The sequence below is a fragment of the Miscanthus floridulus genome, chromosome 19 (assembly GCF_019320115.1).
Source record: "Miscanthus floridulus cultivar M001 chromosome 19, ASM1932011v1, whole genome shotgun sequence".
Classification (NCBI taxonomy): domain Eukaryota; kingdom Viridiplantae; phylum Streptophyta; class Magnoliopsida; order Poales; family Poaceae; genus Miscanthus; species Miscanthus floridulus.
Window position 1 is genome coordinate 100,741,976 of NC_089598.1, and position 27,299 is coordinate 100,769,274.

Genomic DNA, 27,299 nt, shown 5'->3' on the forward strand with positions numbered 1-27,299 from the left:
AAATGACATGCAATAATTTTCCCAAGTAGATCTGATGATAAGGAACCTAGCAAAATTTGTTTCAACAAATTTGGAGCAAGTTTGATCATCCAAACATTTTTCAAACCATTTTTGATTTCAAATAACAAATAATAAAGGAATCAATTCACTTTAAACAATACTGGGCCGGCCTGAAGGGAATAGCTGGCCCACGGCCATCACCGGCCTGCGCGGCCCGAGCGCGAGGGAGGGGGGGACGGCCCAACAGGGCGTCAGCCCCCGCCCTGGCTCGGCCTGGCCAGCCGAGGCAAGGTGCCTCGCCGGGGCGCGCGCTGGCGCGGCGGCGCAGCTCGGCCAGCGGCCGGCGGCCATCTCCGGCCATGGCAGCGCAAGCGAGCGAGCGCAGGAGACGTGCGAGGAGAAGGCGAGCTCGGTAGGGTAGCTAGGCGAGGCTGGAGGGGAGAAGGAAGACGGATTCCATGGCGGCCGAGCACGGCGGCGCCATAGCCGTCGGCGGCGAGACGCGGGGAGGCCCAACCTGTGCTCGGAAGGCGGAGCAAGCTCGAGCGCGACTTGAAGGAAGGCGAGGCGGAGTTGCGGGCGCGAGGAATTGGAGAATGGCGCGGTGGTGCGGGAGTTTGACGCCGGTGGAGCTCGAGCGCGGCGAGGGCGGAGCTCGGGGCTCGCGGCTCTGGCGGAAGGAAAGGCAGCGCGGGAGGAGTGAAGGAGGGCAGAGCGCGTGCGGCTGGCAGCAGGGCGCGCTCCTCTTCAAGCCAGCCAGCGCGCTGCATGGTCAGAGCTAGCCGGGCGCGTGGCGGACACGCGGCGGGCGTCGCCTGACGCGGTCGGGACGTGGCGCGGCGACGGGCATGGCGCGCGGGAGAAGAAGGCGCGGCGCGCGGAGGCAGGCCGGGCTGGCACGGCGCGGGGCTGGGCTGGGCCGAGGCGAGGTGCGCGGCGTGTGGGAGCTCGCTGGGCCGGCTTCGGCTGGCGGGCCAGAAGCGAGGCGGCGGCCCGCTAAAACAGAAAACATTCTTTTCAATTTCCATTTTCAATAAATTTTCAAATAACAGTTTTCAAATATTATTTTGAGCAAGAAAATGACCTCTTTTGAAAATGTACCAAAAATGAAAGTTGCTTAGAATTTAATTCCCTACAACTTTGCTTTTATGACCAAAGTCCAATTCTATCTAGATTTTTTTAAATTATAGACTCAAAGTTAAATTTTAACTCAAAAACCCTAATTTTGGGAATTTACTTTGGAAGCAAAGTTTTGAATTAATTTGAATACAAACCTTGCTCCAAAAATTTTGCTAAACAATTCTAGATGATTTACAAGCATAACCAACAGTTTCTACTCAACTAGCAAGCAAGAATCAGAGCAAAACAACTCTAATAAGTGTATGCATCATTTACTTTTCACGAACATGTTTCGTATGTTTCGAAGTAATGTTTCAGTTGTTATATGCAAGATTACGCATGTATGAATAGGATGCTTGATGATGCACGATATGTATGATTAGCAATGCCTAAATGCAGGCATAACACCAGGGTGTTACAGTTATCATCAGATCAAGATTAGGCCACAAGATATACCGAAAACTACATTTTCCACCAGATACGGGTTGTATGAGTATCTTGTCATGTCCTTTGTCTTGACAAATGCTCCTACATACTTTATGTTTTTGATGAATACAGTTTTCATGCCAGAATTGGATAAGTTCGTGGTCGTGTTCATCGATGACATTCTGGTGTACTTCAAGAACGAGAAGGATCATGAAGAGCATCTGAGAATTGTCTTGACCAGACTTAGAGATCATCAACTGTATGCTAAGTTTAGCAAATGTGAATTCTGGTTGAAGAAAGTTCCTTTCCTTGGTCACATTCTGTCAGAAAATGGAGTTTTAGTCGATCCAAGTAAGGTGCAAGAGGTTATGGATTGGAAAGCACTGACCACAGTTCCTGAGATTAGAAGTTTCTTAGGACTAGCCGGTTATTACCGTCGCTTTATACCAGACTTCTCGAAGATTGCCAAACCGATGACAAGTCTACTACAGAAGGATCACAAGTTTGTGTGGACAGAGGAGTGTGAAGCAGCTTTCCACACTTTGCGGAAACTGTTGACCACTGCTCCTGTTCTAGCACAACCAGATATCGAGAAACCATTTGATATGTTTTGCGATGCATCGAAAACTAGATTGGGCTGTGTTCTTATGCAAGAAAGGAGAGCCATTGCTTATGCCTCACGTCAATTGAGAAAGCACGAGGTCAACTATCCAACACATGATCTTGAACTTGCTGCAGTTGTGCATGCCCTAAAAATTTGGAGACATTATCTACTTGGTAATGTGTGCAATATTTTCACAGATCACAAGAGTCTCAAGTACATCTTTACCCAACTAGAGCTGAATATGAGACAACGCAGATGGTTGGAATTGTTCAAGGATTACAACTTGAATGTGCAATATCATCCTGGAAAGGCCAATGTAGTGGCAGATGCTTTGAGCAGAAAGTCACATTACTTGAATGTGCAACCATTACTTGAAGATGGGTTCGATCTAATGCATCCTGCTGTGTTACATAGTATTCAGATTAGTTGCTCTTTGGAGAGTAAGATAATAGAAGGACAGAAAACCGATAAGGGAATATTCCACATCAAAGAGAAAATCGAAGAAAAGCCTTCTCAGCATTTTAAAGTGGATGAACAGGGCGTGTTGTGGTTTGACGACCGCCTTGTAGTTCCCAAGGATCGAGAGCTTAGGAATAAACTCATGGATGAAGCTCACCTTTCTAAGCTAGCTATCCATCTGGGAAGTAGTAAGATGTATCAAGAACTAAGACCTCGTTATTGGTGGACCAAAATGAAGAAAGAAATTACAGCATATGTTGCCAGATGTGGCACATGTTGTAGAGTGAAGTCATATGAAACCTGCCGGTATGTTGCAACCCTTGTCAGTCCCTAGTTGGAAGTGGGATGATATAAGTATGGATTTTATCTCGGGTTTGCCCACTACTCAAAAGGGACATGATTCGATTTGGGTGATTGTGGATCGTCTTACTAAGACCGCTCATTTCCTACCTGTCAAGACAACTTATCGACCACCTCAATATGCCGAGAAGTATATCGCAGAAATTGTGAGGTTGCATGGTATACCAAGGACTATAGTATCTGATAGAGGGTCACAGTTCACGGCTCACTTTTGGGAATATTTACACAAAGGCTTAGGAACTAGTTTGATTCGTAGTACCGCTTATCATCCTCAGACAAATGGTCTGACTGAACGAGTGAATGCTGTTTTGGAGGATATGTTAAGAGCCTGTGTATTGTCTTCTAAGGGATCATGGGAGTCATGGTTACCATTAGCTGAGTTTTCTTATAATAATAGTTATCAAGAAAGCATCAAGATGGCTCCATTCGAAGCTTTGTATGGCAGAAAATGTAGAACACCATTGAATTGGATCGAGCCTGGAGACAGAAGGTATTATGGCATTGACTTTGTTGAAGAAGCCGAGAAGAAAGTTCATATTATTCAACAAAATATGAAGGCGGCCCAATCACATCAGAAAAGTTATGCAGACAGAAGAAGGAGACCTCTTATGTTTGAAGTTGGTGACTATGTTTATCTGAAGGTCACGCCAATGAAGAAGAAACGGTTTGGAGTCCGGAGAAAACTTGCGCTAGATTCGTAGGACCATATAAGATCTTGGAAAAAAGAGGTCTAGTAGCTTATAAGTTAGAGTTACCTGAGACAATGAGTACCGTCTTCCCAGTTTTCCATGTATCACATCTCAAGAAATGTTTGCGTGTTCCGGAGGAAAGAATAGAATCTCGAGGCATCCAACTCAAATCAGATTTGGTGTACCGTGAAGAACCGGTCCGTGTGTTAGACACTAAAGAACGTGCTACTCGGAATAGTGTGGTGAAAACATACAAGATACAGTGGATCATCATGATGAGGGAGATGCAACTTGGGAAACGGGAGAATATCTACAAAAAGCTTATGAAGATTTTTATAACAAATAGTTCGTAACCCAAATCTCGAGACGAGATTTTTATAAGGGGGGAGGGCTGTAACACCCCGGTGTTATGCCAGCATTTAGGCACTGCAAATCATGCATATCATGCATCATCAAACATCCTAATCATACATGCCTAATCATGTAAATAATAACTGAAACCCTGCTTCGAAACATACGAAACATGCTCGTAAAACATGAATGTTGCATACACTTGTTTAGAGTTGTTTTTGCCCTGATTATGCTTGCTAGGTTAGTAAAACATGTTTGGCTAACATTATAAATCATCTAGAATTATTTAGCACAATTTTTGGAGCAAAGTTTGTATTCAAATTATTGCCAAATTTTGCTTTAAAAATAATTCTCCAAAAATTAGGGTTTTGAGTTAAAATCGACTTTAATTTTATAATTAAAAATCTATCAAGAATTGGACTTTGGTCATAAAAGAAAAGTTGTAGAGAATTAAATTCTAAGCAACTTTCATTTTTGGGACATTTTCAAAAGATGTCATTTTCTTGCTCAAAATGATATTTGAAAATTGGTATTTAAAAATTTCTTAAAAATGGAAATTGAGAAAAATGTTTTCTCCTTTCGCGGGCCGCCGCCTCCCTTCTCGGCCCACGGCCGAAGCCGGCCCGGCCTGCAGCAGCGCCCGCCTCCCACGCGCCCCGCGTTCGGCCCAGCCCAGCGCCGCGTCCGGCCTGCCCAGCGCTGCGCCGCGCCCGTTCCCGCGCGTCGCGTCCCGACCACGCTAGGGCGCGACCGCCGCGTGGCGGCCATGCGCCGTCGACGCTCGCCGCGCAGCAGCCACGGCCTGCGTCCACTCCCACGCGCCCGCCTTCATCTACCAAAGCCGCTGCGCTCGCCACTCCATTCTCCCATGCCGCCTCGCTGCTCCGCCCACACGCGCTCTGCTCTCTCGCCAGCGAGCGCCACCACAGGCCCGCCGGTCGAATTCGCCGCCGGTGCTCCACCACGGCCAGCAATCAAGCGTACCCAGCTCCGCCTCACTCTCCGGCACCTGGTGCTCGCGGTTGTGACGCCTTTGAGCCAATGTAGAGCCTTCTTCGCGCTTCGCCGCCGTCAGCCATGGCGCCGCCGTGCTCGGCCACCGTGGAATGCATCCTTCTTCCCCTCCTCCACCCTTCCTAGTTGCCTACTCACATTCGCCACCTCCTTGCGAACCCTGTGCGCTCGCCCGCTTGCCCTGACCCGGCCGGCAACGACCGCCGGCCCGCTGGCAGAGCCGCGCCGCCGTGGCGTCTCGACGCCGGCATGGCCCCTTCGCCTCGACCAAGCTGGGCCAAGTGGCCGTGGGCCGAAGCCCCAAGCTAGGCCGCCCTTCCCCTTCGCTCGGACTGCACAGGCCGAAAGTGGCCATGGGCCAGATGGTTCCCACGGGCCGGCCCAGTAGGAGTAGGAAGATTTCGTTTTCAATTTTTTTTTATTATTTGGAAAGAGAAATGATTTGGAAAATGTTTGTATACTCAAATTTGCTCCAAATCTGTTGAAACAAAATTTTCTAGGTTCCTTGTCACCAGATCTACATGAGAAAAATATTGCATGTCATTTTTAATATACTTTTCTGTAGAGCTTTATTTAATCCTTGATATTGCTGATAACTTGAAAAATGTGTAGAAAAACCTATAGGCTTCAGAAAAATATGATTTCCAAGTTTGTTAATCTTCTTATGTAATGTACTTCCTAGGAAAAATATGTGTCATGCATGTACTGTAGAAAAATTATGAGGTGTAGTTCAAGTGCCTTTGATGGCTGATTTTTGTTAATTTTGCTAGAGAGCAAAATTTGTATAAAACATGCATGTGATGATTTTTGTACAGTGATTATTTGCTGTGTAGAACATAGGAAAAATATTTTCTCTGTTGTTTGACATTTTTCACAGTACAAAGTATTTTCATGTTCATAATCATGCAATAGCTTGTTATTTTTGTGTAGGCTAATCCACTCATTCAAATACTATAAAAATCTGATGGTAGACTACTTAGGGTAGTACTATGCTATGGTAATTTTCTAAGATTTTTCTAAGCAATAAAAATAGTTGTTGCTATTCAAACCTATTATTATTAATTAGGATTTAATCAAGTGTTGCTTTATGTGTGATTAAGAAATTAGTGAAGCTTTGGTGTATCTTTGAAGCATTTAATAAGATGTGTTGACTTAGCATATTAGTAGTAGAAGAGGATGCAGTAGATGACATGTGCTTGTATTATATGTTCTTGGATGATGTTGACTACCTTGCATTCAAGCATATCCATTGTATTCATCTCATCCGCTGCACCGATTACATAAGCACTTACGCACATTGCATCATACAGGATCGTAAACCAAGAACTCAGTCGTCATACCTGAGGAGCCCGAGGAGCAGCTCGAGGTGCAGCCGCAGGAAGTGCCCGAAGCCGATGAGGAGGACGTTGAGGAACTTCCGGAGTGCCCCGATCACCGCCCGAGCTCCTTCGAGAGAGGCAAGCCCTGGAGCATTTCTCCCAGTTTGCAATTATTAATTAAATGCTTTACTTTAATTGATGCATTACGTTTAGGAGTTGTTTGCAACCGTTGCTGCATTATACCTTGTCTACCTTTGTTATACTATATCCTTGTTACCCTGGTATCCGCAGTCGAGTCAATGCTTAGCTGGCTTAGACCGGTAGAAGTCGGGTGATTTTCTGTCACCTGCGAGCTATAGGTGGTTACCTAGATCTGCTTGGACGACTATGAAGTCATGGTATAACTAAGTGTTAAATGAAGTTGAGACCGGACGGAGACTTACAGAGTTTTGAACTGTAGTGCTTTCCGTCTGTGTCGATTAAGGACCGATCATTGTTGGGCCTCGAGTCATGTTGAACGCATGCCTTGCATTTAGTTGGCCGGATAAAGTACCTTCCGACAGCGAAGCTGGGAGATTATTCGGGCCGAGTAGATTGCCCGCAGCGCACTGTGCCGGAGCAGGTGTGGTAGGACACGGGGGCGAGATGATAAGACCAAAGTGCAGTCGGTCGGCCCCCGGGTACATGTGGTTCCTGGCAAACTCGAGATTCCTGGATAGTTGACTCGGTGATCAATACCTCACTTTAGCGGGTGAGTGAGGTTTGTGTAAGGAATAAATCACCAGCTGGTTAGGAATCGATTCGAATCGCCATCGCTCCTGGATAGTGAGCACTTGACTTGAATGACTTCATCGTAGTAATGTTGATGGAACACTTGGACAGTTATAATGAATATGACATTATGGAAGTTGTTTAATGATCGTTGGTTATCATTATTGGCTTAATCACCTGGTTGCTCTAGTGTAGGTGCAAATCTAGTCGATAGGCTAATAACAATTAACTTGACAATAATGCTTTTGGAAAGGTTATTGAATTGCTAAAAATGCTTCTTTTGCAAATGAGTCAGCTACCCTACTATAAAGCGTTCATAATCATTTTTGGTTATGTCGGGTAAGTCTAGCTGAGTACCTTCTCGTACTTAGGGTTTTATTCTCACTTGTTACAGATGGGCAGATGTATTACGGCTACTGTATCAACTGCCTTTATCCTGCGATGGGTGATGCTTAGGACCATGGGCATGGTCATTCCTTATGTCTCGTCTGATGCTTTTGTTGGAGATGATCATTAGCTGGCACTGTATTTGAACTCCGTGTGAGTGTGTGTGGTTTTGAACAAATGGCTTCCGCTACTTTTATTCGAACTCGTTTTGTAATAACTATGTTTAAACTCTGATGTATCTGAGATGCGAACTTTTATGTAATATGTTATGGTGACCGCTAAACTTATTACGATCTTGGCTGGGATGTGAGTTGGTTTGAAATCCTTCGTGATTTCACGGACTACCGGGTTATACGGGCTTAAGTTTGCTAAATCGTTTGCTCTGACGGATGATTTTCTTACTTAATTTCGTATAATTGGTCGGTTCTATTATAGTCATCAGAAAATAGTTATTTTTCGTCAACCTTCCTCTTGATGTTGGACCAAGCAACTTTCCAAATCACGGTATCCTGGGTCCTACTACATCAAACTCTCACTGCTAGAAGATTAATTCACCTTACCTTGAGACTTGAGAGCTAAAGCTAAACCCTCAAGAAAATTGCTTTTTCCTTGATGGTTGAAGTGTAAGGTATACTCTTCATTGAGGCAGTTTTTTTTATTGCAATCAACGCTTTGACATCATTTGCGCTTTGTACAGTTCGAGATCCTAGCTTGTACTTCCATTTTTTGTTTATCTTTGCCTGTGTCTATTATTCTGTATGTGCATCGGTTTATGTTTTCATCACAAAATAGTTACTTTTTGTACGTGTGCGCTGAGTTGTATAGTGTTGTGATACCCTGTTCGCTTGGCTTATAAGCCGTATTTTTTTAGCCAACGAACAGTATTTTTCTCTCACAACAAATCAGCTAATAGTACTTTCAGTTATGGCTTATCAGACAAGCGAACGAGACATATGCTTCTTCATCCTATTGTCTCGCGCTTACACACGTCGTGACCTTCTTGGCCAACCCACGCGTGCCTACGTTTTACAGCCGTATATCCCTAGCACAAGCACCCAAGTATATAGTTATATTTCCTTTTACAAGGTGATACTCAAATTTTCCTTTTATAAGGTGACAATCAGCCTACAAGATGTAAACTTTGTTCCAAAAATTGATTCGTGTTGTTAGAAACATTATAAGTACGAAATAAATTTCTAGAGTACCTAAATTTTTGGGAGTAAACAGCAGATCCCTGCAACATGTATAATTTGCAATTGGGCCAACTACGTTTGGATTTAAGAAGCTGTAGATCACATTTGCCATACAAAGTTACATCGTACAATAACGACAGGATAGTTCTTACAATTTCGTCATCTCATGTAACCTTACAGCATCACCTGGAAATGTTGGAAAAAGGGGGTGCTCGAGGCATCTCTGCCGCCCTCACTTTGACGTCGATGACCGAGCAGTGATGGAATAATGATACGTTGTGCTCCTTTGCTTACGATAAGAAGAATATACATCATCATACTGTCCCACCTCATTCGGATCGGCAGAAGCTCCGAGACCCAACCGACCGCTGGACCCTGGTTTACTGTCAATGCTACCATCAGCACGCATCCCTGTCTCTGGGTTTGTTACAAGCAGATTCGGTGGGGGAGGGATGCAAGCGCCTCCCTTTCGCGCAGGAAGTTCCCTCTCATAGTCATCATAGTCGTCGGGCTCGCTTTGTCTCATTGGACCTTCTGATGGGTTTACCTCCCCAATATCACTGAAGAACTTTGATACACGCTCAAGGATCTCAGACTCTGGGACGGTTGATGGAGGGATGGTTGTGGGGATGTCAAGCGGGCTTAAGGAAGAGTACGGCACTCCACTACCTATTTGCATCTTCCGAACCATTCCAGGAATGAGGCCAGGGGGGAAGAGTGGATAGGAGGTGGATTCGAATCATTTGTAGCAGCAGTGCTTTGAGGAGCCACAGAGGGAATTAACGATGGTATGCACTGGGCAAAGATGCTGCAAAAGTAGTTTTGTCCTACAGGAGGATAAACCACCAGCTGGAAGTTGGTTTGCAGGAACTGTGCAGAGGGAACAGATTGGGTTTGCACCAGAATCAGGATGAATTGCCTTATCCTTCTCTGGAGGCTCCGAGGACCATTTGAGGCGGCAGTGGCGCTGATCCTGGCAAAAAACATCTAGCAGCTTTTAGTTTTTTTACTACCAAAAAGCAAATATCCATGCCTTACAATTTTAAAAAGCTATTCCAAATAGACATTGTAACACCAGAGAATCAAACCAAAGAATGATTTACCTGAGAAACACAAGTAATCAGCTAGAGAATAAAGTTTCTCTAATTGGATGATGGGCCAGATAGGTTTCCAGGAATGAATTCTAGAAAGTTATGAATCATTCTAAATAGTGGCTACAACATATAGCAGCTAGTGCAGTCCAGAGCTACTAGTGCAGAAATTTCAGGGATCAACATATCATGATCACAGCTATGTGAGTTGATGAATCAAATGAAGAAAAATGGTAATCAGATGGGAAACTTACAGGTTAAGTACTCAAAAATACAAAATAGCATCCTTATTTCAGAGCTAGAATCATCATCAGATAACAAAAAAAAAAAGGGTTGAAGTACCTGTACCTAGACAGAATGGGAAATAGAGGTAGTAAAGGAGCAGAGAAAGGAGATACCTGAAAAGGTTGAGGGATCCTGGTGAAACATGTCGTGGCACCAAAGGATAAGGCAAGCCACCTTTCATCTCTCTTTCAAAATTAGAGATTGTTTCCTGGTCGTAAACTTCCTTGGAACCCCAAAACTGCAGGATTTTCTCAACGCGAGTCTGGTTGTCATCTTTACTTTGTGAATTATTGTAAACCCTTGCAAGCATGGAACCCAGTACGGATTTAAAAGCAATAGCTTCATTGTCAAGGTCCCGAATATTAGTTCGTCTTTGTAAGCTGTAGCAAGTCAAATACATTCAGAAATCAGCGATGCATTAAATTAAATACACATAGTTACAAGTCATGTGTACTTCGAAACTCTCAGAAGCTAGATTTGATAGGTCAAGGGTCATGCATTAGGCAGCTCCTTGAGAACAGGTGTTAAATATCCTAACCAAACAGAATCCTTAGTGATCTAAACCATTCCAATATTCTTAGTTGGGTATTATTCAATACCATGAAAGATCAGCCCATTTAAAAACATACAGCAAAACTTCGTTTCAACTTGATAACATATATATGCATGCATTTCTATTTTCCCACATAGGCCCCTCCTATTGCAGTGTCTAAATTTATAGTACCATATTTTAGCACTTCCTTATGGTACATGGAGACTAAGATCTGATTACAGACAGACTTGTCAATCTCATTCTGGTACAGGCGGAAACGTCTGGATTACCTCAGACTGCCATGTAGACTGGAACAACAGCGGTCAAATCCAGTACCGGTCATGGTTCTGGCTGATTTCGGCTGTACCAGGCAAAATCTAGCATTCCGTGGATGCCAATACTAGTTAATAAAGGAGAGTCCCAGTTGTCGAAGAACAGATTCTTCGAGTTCAGCTTGGGCGGGCGTGATAGCGATACTACAGGAGCAACCGCCGTTGCTTCTCCCTCCCGGCAGCTGTGACGCGATAAAAAAAAGTTTGGGATGGAGAAGATGTCTGCTTCCTAGACACAGAGCGCCCCTGGAACCTCAACTCCATCTATGGCCAGCAGCTCAGGGCCATCCGGCCATGGCAGCGAGCCAGCAAGGATAAGAGAAAGGATAAGGCAGAGAGAGAATGAGATATACTTTGTTCTGGCTTTCACTGAGTGGAAGAAATAGGTAAGAGGAGACAAATGTACACGTCTGTGTAAGCCTTCTGAATATGCAGTGGCAGTAGCTACCTTCCGAATAGGTAGTGAATATTTTTATTGGAAGAGCGGTAGGGCCAGTACTATAGGTACACGTGTGTGTAAACCTGATTGTAAGCAAGTAAATCCTATTTTATGCAGCACAGAAAATATGCATACATTGTTATATCTATCCATAATATTAAATAGGCTAATTTTCGCCGTTTCTAGAAACCTCCTTCATTAGTTTCCCATTCTATTTCGCTCCTATGTCTTTCCCGTGCCTGGATAGGGCTGTCTTGCATGTTTGCCTAAATGGAAAAGCTGTCACACACACAAGGAACAGACTGCTACTATGGTACATAATTGAAGAAAATCAAGGAATAGCCTCCTACTATAGTACACTTGCCCTGTTAAAGAAACGGTTCATGCAAGGCAACGGAAGCATGATGCATTTATATGTAGGCTGGTCAAGCTGGCTAGGGCACACCATAGCAACGCCGTGATCTTGGTGGGGTCCCTCTCGGACACGACGTTTTTTCATACAAATCGCTCTCACACACATAATTATGTATTAAGTGTAAGATATATCTTCGGCTCAATACATTTTAGTGATTCCGCTGGGAACGATAGTTCTAGCTATTTTTAGTCCCCCGTATCTGCCCCTCACGTGTTCCGCATATGGATCTAAATATGGTGTTTCTGTTGTCCGTCATCTCCGCTCAAGTCTCACACTGATTTTCTATGCTCACAATTGAACCATCGTTCATCGTGGGAGCACAGTGTTTGGAATACTCAGAACAGATGTGGCATGTGGGCCCGGGTGACCTGCTAGAGCTATATGCCTCCTAGGGGCTGGTTCAGACCTGCCAGCATATGACTATGGGGAATTTTTTCTCCCCGTTGCAACGCAAATAATTACTAATAAATATAAATGCATTTACAGTTTATTATACTCTAGACTGGTACACCGTAAACAGATATTGTCTGGTACCGAAACATTCCGTTCCAATGGGTAAACCAGAATGGTATTGATAAGCTTGTTAGGGTCCCTCCGAACAAAAGGATGTATGCATTTGGTACAACAGAATATCGTTTAGAAAAGCACATCACAGCTTCACCAGGGTGCTACTTGCTATGTTTATAGCACTGCAGTTTCTAATGGACCAAAAAAATGGTAACAAACTGGGGAGTACCACTTTCATCCGCATGTGAAAAGGGTCCTAAATTACTAGATATATGATATCCATTAGAAACTGCAGTTTCTATGTTTATCGATTTTATAATCTGTCAAAAGACAAATTACAAAAGTAGATTTTTTTTTTTGAAGGCCTTCTATTTGCCTAGAAGTACTTGTCTTCCAATGTTAAAATGTTGGCCTTAGCAAAGTTTAGTAGTTTTTGAAATGAATTAGGGTGAACTAAGATTGCATCAAGTACTCCCAATTCAGTGAGTGCTTATGAAGAGATAAATAGTGTGGATGCTTGAAATATGAATTAGTCACTCTACAAGCTGCTGCACTACAGCAATGAGATATGAAAACAATATATGCTGATAAGATAACACTTCATGCACTGGTATGTCAGTCAGCATGATAACTGAAGTATTCATCAAAAGGAACATAAGGACTATTTCTCAACGGAAGAACTACAATTGAAACATAAAGATAGGAAACAAATCGAGTCATACCTTTCAAAAAGAATATCGTTCACCAGGAAAATTATGTGCAGCTGCCGCTCCGAATCCTCCAACACAAATACTCTCTCCTTAAGAGCTTCAGCCAGAGCCGGCGCAAATGGCAATCTTTGCATAAACCATGACTTTGCTCCCTTTATTGATTCCTTAGTGCCATTAAGATTATTAAGCACATCTTGCAGCTCAGCAGCAACATCTGCTGGGAGCGGCCCGGACAGTCCCTTGAACGGTTGCGCCGCAGCTTCATAGTCCCCATGGCCGTGAGCAGCAGCAAACTGCTGGTGCTGGTCATAGAATGGAGGGTACCCCGGTTGGTGCATCGGCGGCCCCCTCATCATAGGGGCCATAGGGGGCATCATATGCATCGAGCCCGGCGGGTAGGGTGCCGGCACCGGCGGGCGCGGCAAGAGCCAGAGCATGTACCTGTAGTAGGCGTGACCTTCCCCGCCGAAGACGAAGGCGTAGTCCGGGTTGTCGTGCTGCTTGTCGCGGATCATGGCCTCGAAATCCGGCCCGTTCTTGGCGATGTACTCGACGAGCTTGTCGATGCGCTTCTGGAGCTCCGGATCGGCGGGGGGCGCGGCCGGAGGCGGCGGGGCGGATTCGAACGGCGGCGGGTGCATGTAAGGGTGGTGCGGCGGCGGGGAGGGCGTGGACAAGACGTGCGGCGGTGGCGGGTGCGCCGCGTAGGGGGGAGGCGGCTGCTGGTGCGGCGGCAGGTGTGAGTAGGCCGGCGGCATGGGGCGCGCGTAGGGCCCGGGCGGGTACTGCGGGAGCGGCGCGCCGTAAGGGTGAGGCGGGTACTGAGGCGGCGGCGCCTGCGGGTGGTACCCGCCGTACTGCGGCGGAGGTGGCTGCTGCCCCTGCGCGTACGCAATGGCCGCGGCCGCATAATCCTGGGGTTGCCGGTCCATGATGGGCTCCGGCGAGAAGAAGGGTAGGGCTCCGAGAGCCGGCGACGGCGGCGGCGGAGACGGGACAGGACAGCAGGAGAGGAGAGGAGACGAGGGCCGAGAGAGTCCGCGAGGTGTCACGCTGGCCTCGCAAAGTGCTAAAGACCGCTGGACAAGACGGTCCCGTTCAGAGACTCCAATCGGCCCATCATGTAATAGGATGGAGATTCGTTTTCGTGATCGATTAGGCCCACCAATCAATTGCAGATCTGGTTTGGAGTGGTTTTAAGGCGGCTTTATCTTTTTGAGTTAGATAAATACTAGATATTGATAAGATTTAAAATATCTCTAAGCTTTTAATTTTTTTAAAAAAATCTAGAGATAGATGAGATATTAAAAATCCAACAAAATTTTATGATCTCGTGAAAGTATTTTAAAAACTTCAAAAACTAGATTTAGATGTAGGAAAGTGAGAAATATCCGAAAAAAACTAAAAAATACAAAACATTATGATTGATGTGTAAATATGTTTTAAAAACTTTGCAAGATAAAAATATAAGATACAACCAACATGAATGCAACATACATTAATGTTGAATGCATTCATGCTAGCTGTGTATTATGTTTTTGTTTCAAAAAGTTTTCAAATTATGTTTACATATCAATTATATTATAATGTTTTGAATTTTTTCTAGATTTTTATGGATATGTTTTCTATTTTCCTGGAGATAAATCTATTTTTAAGCATCTAGGGATATTTTCATGAGCTTTATATACTTTATTTGGATTTGTCATATCCCATATCTCTAAGACTTTTTTTGGAATTCTTACAAGTTTAGATATTTTCTGTGGTTTAAAAACCTTGTCAAGTGTTTACTGATAATTTTAACTAAAAATACAAACCCACCTTCAAAACTACTCCAAACCAAGATAGGCAAGTAATTTGAATGATTTTGAGAGTTTGGTGAATAAGATATATAGTTTTAAAGTTTAAGGAGAAAACGATAGTTCAAGAAGATATAATACTTTTTCTCGATACAAGATAATGTAATTCGTCTACTAAAAGAAATTTGGATTGTGATCTGTCAGGATCTTAGCAGCCGAAAACGTGGAACATGGCCACATTCCTCATTCCGGGAACATCCACATCCCCGATGTTCCCACGTTATAAAATGACACCAAAAGTTCTCGTTCTCGTTCCACGTTCCCATTCCCTTGTGGGGGCATGGCTGCTAAGGTTAGGATCACAAGGAAATTGATTCTCTAGAGTTTCTGTAAAATTCAAAAGGATTCCTCATTTACGATCTTTATAAGAGTACATATGTTACATGCATGAAAACAACCAAGCATATGAATTTTATATGCACATAATTTTTAAGGCAGTGAGACGAGACATGGCGAGCCACCCCTTAGGATCTTGGTCTGTCGCTAGGCGACACCTAGGCGATCATAAAGCAAGACAAGGCATGGAGAAGAGAGAAATGAAAATGAAAAAATAAAATAAAAGAAGGACAAGGCACACAAAAAAAAGGCCTAGACCACGAGCCAGCCCATATAACCTTCCTGGCATGTTACATGACCTTTTGTGGTCCTCCCAAACCATCGTCCAGCATCTCCAACGACCTTTTCCCCTTCCCTTCCTCACGACTATTGCCGCCCCCTTCCATATCCCCATCCCCTTCCTCACTGCTGGCGCTACACCCTTTCCAAAAATCCTTTGTGTGAGAACTGTTGGCCTACTGCTGCCCCTTCTAGAGCCCCCTCCTAGATCTGCAATCTCGCAGAAATTTGCTGGTGAAGAATGTTGCAATGGCCATGGGAACTAGAGCGGATGGAGATGGGTGCTCAGCCTTGCGTGGTCCTCCAGTTCTCTTCTCCCTACCCTGCTCTCATTTTGCTGATTTTTTTAGGCTTTTTTTAGTGTCTGGACACCTAGGCGACACCTTAAAAACCATGATTATACATACTGTTGATTTCCTAAGATAATCATATCATAGTTAGCATGTCATTCAAGTATGAAATGTTCAGAACGCCCTAATGTTGCTAACATGAGTACATGGCATGGCAATGTGGAGATTCCATGTTGACAAGTCAAACTTGTGAACATTTTTTTGTGCACTTTGAAGACAAGTCCACAACTTTATGAACCTCTAGTATCAGAATTCATAGACTTAGAAGGCATTTGGTAAGTTCAAGGATCACGCATGCATTTCATGATAGGTAGATGAATCATGGATGCATAGTTTGTAACCTGAGGCTGAGGCGGAATAACACAACCAATCCAAAAGTCTCTACTCAAACTGGCTAAGAATAATACATGAAGCAAGTACAGGTTAGTATCCTCTTCGAAACTCAGGAAACACTACAAAAAGAAAAAGAATGTACTCATGTTTGACAGCATCACAACTCAGTCTAAGCACATAAATAGCTACCAAATATACCAGCCCCTATGACCCGAAGCAAAAGGCATACAAGTAGTTTTAGAAGCTGGCATCGATGTCGTCTGTTGAAATTGCCTCCTACAGCTCAAATCATTCAACCACCGACAGCATCTGCTCACTAATCAACATCAACTTCCTCATCATCATCACCCTTGTACTGAAAAACAGAAGGCATAGTGTCAAGAGTTTGTTTCAAGAAATGCATACAAAAGCTAATTTTTAAAACATATTCAAATGTCTTCCAAAAATGATAAATGAGCTGTTATATCTGAAACAGAAGGTGGCACTACTGAAACTTTAGAGCAATGGAGAAAAACTAAAGTACATTTTTAAGTCAGGCAAACTACAACATAATATTCCATGATACACTAAAATGTTTCAAAAGATAAAAATATAGGTTAGAAAGAGACATGTAGACGACTCGAAATACCACAAGAATCCATCAGGCCCTAGAAAAACTCTGCAAACTTCTTGAAAATGGTCAAGGTGAAAAGTATTTTTACAACTTGTACATGACTAAGATTTGCCTCATGACATAATTATTGTAAATTGTAAATAATAAGATGCATATGCAATGAGTTGCTTGACCAAGAAGGACATGCTAAAATTAGGCTGTTTCATGTTCTACATATACATAATAGATAATAACAAAGAAAATTAATGGAATCATAACCCAGTTGCTGGTTACTACTTGGTAACATGGGGCTACATATAGATAATTAAAGTTATTATTGCTGAACAATTCTGGAGCATACTTGTCGGATCACCGTAACCATTACTGGTGCCACCTATTTGGCTACATGAAGATTTAGTCCTATGTCCACGTTTTTTGGTACAAAAACAGACATATGTTCCTCCACAGTTATTGAATCATTCAGTAAGATTGCCCAAAGGATAGCATAGCCTAGAGGCTCGCCCAGGCAACCAAACACCTCTAGAGGGTGAGTGCAACATATCAATGTGTGGCTCTCCTGTTCGCCTCATCCCTTCTTGTGCTGCCATTCCTGCTGGTTGGACCTCCACCATCCATGCTCCTCTCTTGCACCGCACCCTCCTCAGGACCGCCCCCTGAGCATGCTCCGGAATTGTGCCACTGCCAGCCCGAGGCTGAATATCGCTCGTCCTGATGCGCCGCCAAAGGACGCTAGCCGCTGCTCTGTAGTTGCACTGCGGCAGCCAGCTCCAGCGATGGGGAGTGGGGGAAAATGCCAGAACAGGAAGCAAAAGCACATAATCAAGGTTGGGAAGGTGCATGAGGAGGTAGTATGTGAGATGCGTACTGGCCGGCAGCTCACCTTCAAGGAGTTTGAGCTCTGCATTGGTTGCTCATCAATCGTGCACGAACTAATGAAGCTGTTGACAACTGCCACGTCCTCGTCCACCCCCACATCCAAGCCCCAGAGGAAGCCATAGGAGGGTGGCTGCATGGCATCAGACACTTAGCGACCACTGTCACATATGGACACCACAGCACCAAGTAAGGGGAGAAGCAGAAAGAATTTTAGCGCCTCAATTCTGCCACCTGGACAGCCTTGATGGCATTGGCTCGTGCAATGCTGGAAGGGTTCAGGTGCGGCTGTACGGGAAGACGTGCAAGGGGCTCACTCAGTCAGGAGTTGGCTGTCCAAATGGGCTCTGTGTGGTGCATCAACTCCAGCCTGGTCGGATCATACCTTGCAATGTCTGGAGAGGACCTTGTGATCCATGTGTGGGAGGTGACAGGGAGGAAGAAAGTGTGAGTTGCTCGGGGAATGATTCACCAGAGAGAGCAAGTGACTGTAGACAGCAGTTGGCCTCCAGATGTATTCTGTGTGAAGGGATAAGAGGCAACTGCATAATGGTCCACTAGCATGCGTTGGGAAATAAAATGGAAAAGGAAAAGAAGGGAAACAGAGAAAATGGGATAGAAACACCTGAAATAAAGACTGGGTGTCTCCGGTGTCAAATTTCGGAAGTCGCGAGAATTGAGTGTTATATCTTAGTGAGGCATGCATATTGAGAACCATATTCTGAAATCTCTCCTAAATTCTATGATAACAAACTCAGAAAACTACAGAAATTTCCATGGAATTTGCAGAACTACAATAGCTGTAGGATAACAAAGGGCATTAAAGAGAATGTCTATTAATAACATAATGAGGCAACAGATCATGACATACTTAGTAAATGATTATAAACAATTTTGCTAAATGAGTTAATGCAAGAAAGACGTCTCACCCTATCCGCAAAAATATTGCTTGAAGAGACAATGTTTCCTACATCATCGTAGTCACCCTCCCTTAACTTCTTCGCTGTAAATGATTCTGGTAGACCAGTTCCCTTGCTATCTTGGACATGTTCTAGTGCATCTTCAGGTCTATAGTTCTCTGATGCTGGGATCATATCATCGTCATTCTCTCTGTGTCTCTTTCCTGAAAAGGAAAAGTTTGCACATGAAAAAAAATGTGGTAAAATGTGCACATATTCAAGATAATGATGCCCACGTGTGAGAACAGGAGATATGTCAAGCATCAACCAGTAAGAGGGAAAAGTGGAGAATAGGTAATCATTATCTTGACAGACTTGATCAATATGGATAAACAATATCATCCCAGGATCAAATTTATGTCTACAAAGATCTCATGTAGGTTTACCAGTTTTTGCTTCTTCACTTGTTGGGAGGGAAATAGGTCTTTTTCTTGCTGCTGAAACATGGTTTTGTCTTTGGTCACTTGGGCTCATTCCATTAGCATCATATGGATCTTCATTGGCAGTAATCCCGATGGAACCCTGCTCCTTGGTACAAGGCTTCAAAATATCTGAAGCAAGCAAATCTGCTAGCCTCTCAAAGCGAGCCTGAGACCTGCAGACCTCAAAATGGTGAACAGCTATGCAGTAATCATACAAGGACTAAAACTAGGAGTGCTATTATGTTTTATTTCAGACCATACACAAGTTCAGGAACATTTAATATATGGGGAAAAGAAACCTGCCTCTTTAAATCCTCCTGTGCTTTTATATAACGCCCATGTGATTTGATTAGCTTTTTGGTTTTGGAGGTCATCCTAAATTGAAAAGGAGGCATTAGGGAGGGGAAACAAATACTTGGTGATCTTCTCTTATGCTGAAGAACCCACCAACTGATATGTAAAGAAGTATTTTCTAGAAATATAAGACCTTTGGCAATCTTCTTTCTCTTTGTTCAGTTGCAATTCAAGATCTTCTACTCTGCTACAAAGTTTGCGCTCTTCATCAGTCTTCTTCTCCAATATCGCCTGTGACATAGTGAATCAGTGAAAAATTGTAATATCTAGCCAAGGTTGATTATGCTAATTTGATGATCAGGACTGTTGCTTAGTCCTCATCCACAGAAGTTCTACTTGGTCTTAATGGGTTAATTTAAATGTCTTGTAACATAGATGAGAAATTCCACAACAATAAAGTTTCATCACAATCATTACAGTTAAGGCAGAAAAATAACAAAAAAGAGGGAACAATTGAAATCATAGAGTAACTAAAAAAATCACAATTGTGATCAACTGACAAATAAAATGAACTGATGGAATCCATGCATTATCCTTTCAATTCCTCCAGATATATTAACAACTCAAGGTGATAAGTAATCAATATGTAAGACATGTCCTGAAAAATCATAACTGACCTCCAGCTTTGATTTATCTTCACGTAATGCTTCCATGTCCAGATGCATTTGTTTCAGCTGCAGGGAACATGAAAAATATATAAAAAGGTCTAGGAATATGGGGATACATTGACTTGTATGTTATCATGACAAGGAGATGGATCGCATAGTTCAAACTTACTTGTTCTTCACGACCATTTTTCTCATCACTGCTTAAGTACCTTTCATCTTTTCCTGTGTCTTCATTATCAGAACTTCTAAAACTTATGGATGAATCGGTTTTTCCACCATCAGGACTTTTGCTATGTTTTCTCTCACTGAACAGTCCATAGAACATAAACATAAAGATAGGCAATTTCAGAAGCTGTAAAAAGTTGCAAAAAATAGCATGTATACAGGTCACATGTCTAACATAAGATCAAAACTCTCCTTGGTTAAACCAACACTGAAGACCCTACACCCACCCAAAGTTATAAATGGATAATGATTACACTCCATGGTAGATTGTGGTTGAACAATAGAATAAAGGGTCTCATAAACCACAAACTTAACATTGCAGCTCGCACAGATAAAAAATTAAAGGAAACCAATAAATCAGCAGGGATTAAGTCATGATGTCACATGAAGATAGACTAGCCCGATGGAATAAACAAGTTTAAGTATACACAGAGTTAACTGAACGCACGACAAACTGAACAGTGGCCACATTCTGAAATGAATCCCTAATAATAGTTCCTACATACCTCTTCCTAATAGGTGATCTTGAACGACTAGATCCTGCAAGTCACATTTCAGGGAGTAGTTAGAGGATAGAATGGACAATGGCAAATAATTTTTATTGGCACAAGTGTGCACAGAAAAAGTGATTACCCCTATCTTCAGAACTTGGTCTCTTATCACGAAACGAACGACGCCTGATATCTCTTTCGGGGGAATACCTCGGTGAGTGTCTTCTCTCAGGCTTAAGTCTAAACTCATGATCTCTGTAATCCCTTCTCCCTACAAACCAGGAAGGTGGAAGATTTACCCAAAAAACATTATGCCATCAAAAAACAAAAGTTAGATGGAGCTGCATATGTACAAGGCAACACAGAAACCCATTAAGCTTACCACAACCTTGAGCCATATGGTTATTCAATTAGCTACAAGAATTAGAGGGTCCACAATAACACCAATACACCATAGGCCATAAACACAGATGAGCCAATACAACTAATGAAAGAATAGATGCCAATACATGATTATACATCATGATTCACCACTTAGAATAGATCCAGTACTTGTAATACCAATCACCTGATGTACATTTGGATGGAATCACCAAAATTAGTTACAAAAAGCTATCATATTCCAATCATCATGACGTAAAATCTTCCAAAACTCCAGTAGCACCAAATAAATTTAATTTCACTTGATCAGATGTTACCCATATGACTGCCAAAAATCTTGTTCCAAGATGATACTTGAAGGGCAGGTAACAATAAAGCCACGGATATAGCTTGATGCAGTATATTCAAAGGGCGTGTTTCAATTAGATGCAAAAGCTTCTAACAGCATTGTTAAAGCTCACTGACCATAGCATGAATCTCATCGAGAAGATAAAATGTTTGATATCTTCCATATTAAGTTCTTCTGATGCAGGTTAAGCATTCAAGTGATCATAAATGACCGAGTGCCAACTGAAAAGAAGGCCAAGATGGAAATAGGATGTGTCATCCTCTGGAAGCAGTCAATCTCAACAAATCTGCCCATGAGACATCTATTGTAAAATCAAAATAATAACCAGCAATGCCAAGATTATCTGCAGTGAAATCAGGCTTGTTGATGATTTTTGTGTTCTGCAACAGCAAGCACTCAATTCAAGTACCACTACACAGGAATCATAGTGTATATGCACCATAAGACGAGAAGATATAACACAAACTGAGAAAAGATTCAGGTGCCAGACCATCATACTGTTATGCAATTGAAGTGTAGAGTCTTCTCAGCCACGAGTAGAAACTATAAAGCCTCCCAGAATGGTCAGCTGTTAACATTTGCACCCCCAATTTGTACATCCTCCAAGGATGCACTTGCAAGTTGTTACCATTATATAATTCTTGCAGTTGCAACTATCTTCCCTGTTTGCTAGATCTGCTCCTGAGACCATACGATTCAGATCACAATGCTATCTGTCAGTGTTTGCTGCGCCACTAGCATTCAAACATTGGGCTGTGCCTCCAGTCATTCAACAAATCATCCCAATAGCTCGATGAATAAACAGGCAGAAGATGCGTCTCTTTGAAGAAGAGCGCGCTAGTGTCTCTTGCTCGGATTGAAACCATCCAAATAGCCTAATCCGCCAAATTGGCACGGAATCGACAACATTTTGGGTACGGCAAAACCCAGAAGCAGACGGTAAGGCGATGCAAAGCCCTAAAACGACAAACTAAGCGCGGTTCGAGAATGAGAGCGGGGGGATGGAGGTGCGCGTGGTGCATACCAGGTCGAGGGCGAGGCTGGAAGGAGGCGCGGGGGGGCGGCCTCCGGAGCTCAGCCTCGCCGTGGGCGAAACCGCAGTTGGGGCGGGGGCAGCCGCCCCTGCCCCTCCACAGCGCGCACAGCTTCGTCTTGTACGCCGGCCCGCGGAAGGGAGGAGGGCCCGACGCATCCGGGCTCCCGCCTCTGTCCCTCTCCCTCATCCCCTCCCGCATGGCTCCTGAACGCGGCCGACGGCGACCCCGCTTGCTACAGTCGAGACGGCGGCCGAGAGGGTGAACCGAAGACGACGAATGCCACGAGGGGAAATGGGAGGAGAACAGGGAAGGCCGGAAGGGCCTATAGGCGGCCCATGGGAGTTTTCGAGCCCAGCAAGCTCAAGCCTTCGCCGGTATGCCGTTTGCCCTATACCCGTTCGCCGCCACGGAGGCTATAAAAGAGCCAACCCGTGCTCCTCTTTTCTACCTAGGGTTTCAAGAACCAGCCCGCCGCCGCCGCCTCGCCTAACCTAAAGCTTTCGCTTCGTCCTGGTTGCCCCCGCCTCATCGTTTGTCCTCCGCGCTGCAGTCTGCTTCTCCCTTTTCACTCGTAATAATATCTTTACAGGCGGAGTTGTTTTGCATCGTTTTGATTTGTACCGTACTGTTTTCCTCTCCTGTTCATACCGGCGGGGGCACGAATTCTTCCGTGCTGCGCCGCCCACGCAAGGAGGGGATAGATCGACGCGTCAAGAAATCGTTTCAGTTGCCATGACTCCAGTAGGCAAAATGATTGTTGCTTGACTACAGTTTTGTCTCCCACTGCTTCGCCTTTATTCTGTTTGTTTCATTTAAAAATCACGCTCGCGATTTGAAGATCTAACTCGGTTTCCGCACGGTGCTAACCCCGGGCTTGTCGGATTATTACTTTGAAGAAGGAAGCCCCAATGCCTGTGCTAGATCCACTATGCCATTCAGTGTTGCAGGCCCTGACGAATCTTGTGATCGGTCTGTGTCAAAGCAATGGATACAGATATTCGTAGTACACAATTTCTTATTATGTTTGGTTTGCTCTTTCGTTTGATTGAATTGATGATTGATGGCAGTGATTTGACATTACCCGCGCTTCTGATCTAACCCGTGAAGCAAAGGGAAAACTAATGGTTGAATTTCTTAATATGAGCCATCTAGTAATCATTCACTTGTCTGTTGTTATTTTCTGCATTAGGTCATTTCGTTCAAGTGATTGATTTAGCAGTGATGATACAACCTTCAGCTTACAACGCCAGTTCTGCTTCTGATAACTCATGACAGATAAAGCTGATTCATATCTGAGCCTTATCAGTGTCATGTTTTGGCAAATCTATACTTAGGATCATGCATTTTTCTTGGTGCAAACCTTGCATCCCATTGGCCACTCATGAAGTCGTCCAATGTTTGGAGGCTGCAATCGGCTCAAGTTCCTGCGTAGTAGCTCCTACTTGGAGCTGCTGCACCCGCATGACAAGACTGGGCAGTGTCCAAATGCATTTGCAGTTTAGTAATAGTATTGTAGTTTAGTTTTTCTCTCAAATAATTATACTGGGTAAATCGGAACCGAGTTTAACGATCCTTGCACTAGTGCTTTCTGATTTGTGTTGAGGCTGAAAAACTCGGAGAGTGTGTGTTGTCATCAGCTTCGGCTCTGTATTGTGAGTTGGGAGTTAAATAACAGCACAAGATTGTTTACTTCTGTGGGTTTAAGCCACATATTTTGCTTTTCGTTGCAACATAATTATTTTTTCAGCCTTCAGAACAAGGAAGTTTGCTACTTATATGTACAGCCTGTAGTTTTGGCTGCCTTTGCATGTAGCTAACGTCCTCCATTGACTAGTTGTATCTACAACAGGACTGACCAAATTGATTTGAGCTTGTATAGAAACCACTGGTATTATTTGCTAGGTTGGCCTGGCTAGTGGCTACTACCTTTTGTACAGTTTTTAAGTCTCAGTTACATTTGGTCCCCCCACTCCATTTTCACGCTTTCACTATTCATTTATTTTACATTATATTATTATAATTGTTATAAACTTATGCTGAAGAGTACATTGATCACAAATTTAACTGTATCAAATATTCAAATCTGTATTATCAAATATTCAAATCTGTATTATAATAGTTAAAAATTGTTGGCCAAATTATTTGTCAAAGATTGTAAAGTTTGATTCTTGATATACATGTGTGACTTATAAACTGGATTGGTAGTTTATAACTAAATCTAAAGTCCAAAATGCATTCTATGCAGCATAATGATGCCTAGAAACCCTGAGGGCAGAGGTATTAAATAGCTTCAGGCACATCCCATCAATCACTTGTCCTTGCCTAGGATTCTAAGCATAAGCTGTGCAGCTGTGGCATGAAGCTGTAGCTCAGTGTCTTGTCCTGGTTCTGGTCTATTTTCTCTTTGTTCTAGACAGCATCATAGACAGGATTCGTGTCTTCTTTTCTGTGTGGTAACAATGGTTCATTTGAAATGAGAGTGGTGAAGAGCAACTTTTGTAGATTAGAGTTTCAGATATTATCATGGTAGTATTTGACGATCAAACCCTTGGCTGTCTGAGCCCCGAAGTACCAGTTCTCAACCTTTTTATTGTTAGTTTACATACATTGTTCTTTACTTCCTGCTCTGAGAAGTTAGATTTTGAGTGGTGATGAGCAATTGTGTTTTGGACTAGAGTTTCTGATACTAGTGGTATTTGAAGACCAAACCCTTGGCTGTCTGAACTCATCTAACAAGTGAGCAATATCTTTGTCATTTTAGATGTAGATTTTTTTTCTTTTTTTCCATTAGATGCGTCCATTACCAATTCTGGAGGATGACTCTGTTCCTCTTTGTATAATGGCTTGGACGCGACATGCTATTCTAGATAGTTGTGGTTATATCCTGATTGGTGGCGTTCTTTGTGTCAATCCAATCCTGGAAAGGCCACATATATTCCATCACATGCCAAGCTGATAAATTATCCATGTGTTTTTGGGGAGCGCCTGATCTGTCCCTGAAACTTTTTTTTATTGTTCAAGTGGTCTAGTTAGATGTGTGGATGATGATAACAAAGTAAAATACAGTTATCCCTGTCTTATTCCAAAGGGTGCTGAGAACACTTATCTGAAAAAACTATGTATTTATAGTAGTTTGAAGTTTTTCCTTTCAGCTGCATTTTATTTTAAATTTTAAATCTGAACAAAAGTTGATTGTCTGATTTCGTTTTTGTTTGATCTTGGCGTTCAATGAGATGATTGTTGTGGAACAGGCAAACTTTTGCCTATTATCTGTTGATCTCTCTCATGAACTAATGCGGTGTGAGACCATTTGTTCACTTGAGCTAATTTTAAAAGTTGGTTGATTTGATATCTTGATAAATGAATTTAAGAGTGATGGCAGTGACGACTTTGTAATATTCAAGCTCAACAGACCAAATCACATGTCAATCTCTTTATTTTAATGAGATCAACCTGTATGCCGAATATCCTGCTGAACTGAGCCATCTGAATTATCTTGTTGGCCTCTGCTTTATTTTCCGAGCTGTTTGTATCGTATGTATATATGTATCATGTTAATCTTGCTTGTTTTGAGGTTTCTATTCAAAAATCATCACTGTGGTAATATTGTGTCTTGAGAGGCAACAAATTAGAGTCTCTGATGTGCTTCTCTTCTGTAGCGCATTCAGCGCTGTACGTTGCCAATAGCGAGCTTGGAATAAGTTATCATGCATTCACTGTCCTCTCAAACAGTGTGTGCATCCTGATGTCCAACATTCCTCACTTTGCTTGAATCCTTTGCAAACTTTCTTCTGCAGATATGTGTACGGCCTTTGGTTTTTCCATTGTTGGTTGATCACAAGGTATTGTAGGATGACTGCTTTAATCTTGCCTTTACCAATAATTTCTCTAGTTTGTTGTGACAAGTTCTGCTATTTATACCCACTGAAGATCTCAACACCCATAGATAGGTAGTGCGGTTTGACTCTAAATAGCAGCGGCCTCAACTGTAGATGTCCATCCTTCTACCATAGCCTTTGTGGTTTTTTTCTGGGATGGAGCTCACAAGTGCAGCTGTTTGATTCACCTGTGGGGGGTGATTTAAATAGGTTCATTGAGGGATTCTACATAAAACATCTTGTTGATGTGTACTGTCCTGATGTTTTTATGGTCCTGATGCCACGTCTCCAGTAGCCATGGGCATTGACTGGTGATGCTATGATTAGGCCTATACAGAGTGGTCTCCACGTTTCACATGTTTATAGGAACCTGGGGACTGCATCGCAATCTGTTCTCAGAGCCGTTATCTGTGATTACAGTTACTGTTCAATTTACACATTTTATTTGGTGGTTTGGTAAATTCATATATGGCCATGATGATAATGTTAAGGCTAAGTGCTTTTGCCCTGCTAAGCTTGAGAGTTAGTGCTGTTAGATCCTTCCATGCAATTTCAATTTTTGAGCTGCCTGGTGGCTTGGTAAATTCGAACAATATTCAGAATTTCTTGGAATAGCACCTTCACACCGTTTGTTGAGAGCTAGCAGTAGATGAAGAGATTTCAGACTATGGGGTAGTACTAGCTTTCAGCAGTTTGGGCTACATCTTCATAACACCATGATTGGCTGATAGTTATGTAGTTATGTAGTTATGTATGTGCTGACCAAACTGCTGGAAGTTAGGGTCCATGTGTGTGGAATCCCCGATCTGAAAGCTCACCCCCATACTATGGAATCCCGGTTCTGGAAATATGGGTCCTGCATAAATTGGTCCTGCAGTTACCTATCCGGCTGTGGCTCAGAAGGCTGCGAAATATCATCAGCCTGCAGAATGTTGCTCTGTGCTCCCTCAAT

The 27,299-nt window shown here is 43.2% G+C and overlaps 1 protein-coding gene, 11 non-coding genes and 3 pseudogenes across 18 annotated transcripts; 13 read left to right on the forward strand and 2 right to left on the reverse strand.

Moving 5' to 3' along the window:
• Nucleotides 1-8,724: 8,724 nt before the first annotated feature.
• LOC136528116 (uncharacterized) lies at nt 8,725-14,093 on the reverse strand (annotated as a pseudogene).
• A 2,089-nt stretch (nt 14,094-16,182) lies between these two features.
• LOC136526715 (zinc finger CCCH domain-containing protein 13-like) lies at nt 16,183-22,813 on the reverse strand. Of its 7 annotated transcripts, XM_066519300.1 has the most exons (12): nt 22,457-22,566; nt 21,923-22,389; nt 21,085-21,812; nt 20,845-20,973; nt 20,718-20,751; nt 20,156-20,291; nt 19,996-20,052; nt 19,512-19,609; nt 19,328-19,399; nt 18,989-19,197; nt 18,573-18,766; nt 16,519-17,776 (listed from the first exon to the last, which is right to left on the reverse strand). In XM_066519300.1, exons 3-12 carry the CDS (start codon nt 21,098-21,100, stop codon nt 17,411-17,413), a joined length of 1,311 nt encoding a protein of 436 aa, XP_066375397.1. In that variant the 5' UTR covers nt 21,101-21,812; nt 21,923-22,389; nt 22,457-22,566; the 3' UTR covers nt 16,519-17,410. The 7 variants fall into 7 exon arrangements, with proteins under 7 accessions (XP_066375399.1, XP_066375397.1, XP_066375396.1 ...); XM_066519299.1 differs by having other exon boundaries at nt 21,085-22,113; nt 22,457-22,593; XM_066519298.1 differs by having other exon boundaries at nt 21,085-22,307; nt 22,457-22,586.
• A 299-nt stretch (nt 22,814-23,112) lies between these two features.
• LOC136530212 (small nucleolar RNA snoR111) lies at nt 23,113-23,240 on the forward strand. Its single transcript, XR_010777697.1, has one exon. It is a non-coding gene; the product is annotated as a small nucleolar RNA snoR111 (small nucleolar RNA).
• Nucleotides 23,241-23,321: 81 nt separating this feature from the next.
• On the forward strand, nt 23,322-23,465 carry LOC136530228 (small nucleolar RNA snoR134). Its single transcript, XR_010777712.1, has one exon. It is a non-coding gene; the product is annotated as a small nucleolar RNA snoR134 (small nucleolar RNA).
• A 65-nt stretch (nt 23,466-23,530) lies between these two features.
• On the forward strand, nt 23,531-23,616 carry LOC136530221 (small nucleolar RNA U36a). Its single transcript, XR_010777705.1, has one exon. It is a non-coding gene; the product is annotated as a small nucleolar RNA U36a (small nucleolar RNA).
• Nucleotides 23,617-23,679: 63 nt separating this feature from the next.
• LOC136530074 (small nucleolar RNA Z223) lies at nt 23,680-23,772 on the forward strand. Its single transcript, XR_010777581.1, has one exon. It is a non-coding gene; the product is annotated as a small nucleolar RNA Z223 (small nucleolar RNA).
• A 74-nt stretch (nt 23,773-23,846) lies between these two features.
• Nucleotides 23,847-23,948, forward strand: LOC136530115 (small nucleolar RNA Z278; annotated as a pseudogene).
• A 104-nt stretch (nt 23,949-24,052) lies between these two features.
• Nucleotides 24,053-24,154, forward strand: LOC136530201 (small nucleolar RNA snoR97). Its single transcript, XR_010777687.1, has one exon. It is a non-coding gene; the product is annotated as a small nucleolar RNA snoR97 (small nucleolar RNA).
• A 788-nt stretch (nt 24,155-24,942) lies between these two features.
• On the forward strand, nt 24,943-25,037 carry LOC136530170 (small nucleolar RNA Z157/R69/R10). Its single transcript, XR_010777661.1, has one exon. It is a non-coding gene; the product is annotated as a small nucleolar RNA Z157/R69/R10 (small nucleolar RNA).
• Nucleotides 25,038-25,108: 71 nt separating this feature from the next.
• On the forward strand, nt 25,109-25,200 carry LOC136530164 (small nucleolar RNA Z157/R69/R10). Its single transcript, XR_010777657.1, has one exon. It is a non-coding gene; the product is annotated as a small nucleolar RNA Z157/R69/R10 (small nucleolar RNA).
• Nucleotides 25,201-25,271: 71 nt separating this feature from the next.
• On the forward strand, nt 25,272-25,407 carry LOC136530210 (small nucleolar RNA snoR80). Its single transcript, XR_010777695.1, has one exon. It is a non-coding gene; the product is annotated as a small nucleolar RNA snoR80 (small nucleolar RNA).
• Nucleotides 25,408-25,502: 95 nt separating this feature from the next.
• On the forward strand, nt 25,503-25,586 carry LOC136530125 (small nucleolar RNA R38). The gene has a single exon (XR_010777620.1). It is a non-coding gene; the product is annotated as a small nucleolar RNA R38 (small nucleolar RNA).
• A 257-nt stretch (nt 25,587-25,843) lies between these two features.
• Nucleotides 25,844-25,956, forward strand: LOC136530188 (small nucleolar RNA Z107/R87; annotated as a pseudogene).
• Nucleotides 25,957-26,386: 430 nt separating this feature from the next.
• On the forward strand, nt 26,387-26,571 carry LOC136530174 (small nucleolar RNA Z112). Its single transcript, XR_010777665.1, has one exon. It is a non-coding gene; the product is annotated as a small nucleolar RNA Z112 (small nucleolar RNA).
• A 47-nt stretch (nt 26,572-26,618) lies between these two features.
• LOC136530218 (small nucleolar RNA snoR2/U65) lies at nt 26,619-26,769 on the forward strand. Its single transcript, XR_010777703.1, has one exon. It is a non-coding gene; the product is annotated as a small nucleolar RNA snoR2/U65 (small nucleolar RNA).
• The last annotated feature ends 530 nt before the right edge of the window (nt 26,770-27,299 follow it).

What these genes read in the sequence shown, in the direction of transcription:
- LOC136526715 (XM_066519303.1), bottom strand. Translation starts at nt 22,667, where the DNA reads ATGCGGGAGGGGATGAGGGAGAGGGACAGAGGCGGGAGCCCGGATGCG. An exon ending in AAGATAAATCAAAGCTGGAG is followed by an intron (nt 19,610 to 19,995) that starts GTCAGTTATGAT and finishes ACTATGTCACAG; the next exon opens with GCGATATTGGAGAAGAAGAC. An exon ending in AAGTGAAGAAGCAAAAACTG is followed by an intron (nt 18,767 to 18,988) that starts GTAAACCTACAT and finishes TTTCCTTTTCAG; the next exon opens with GAAAGAGACACAGAGAGAAT.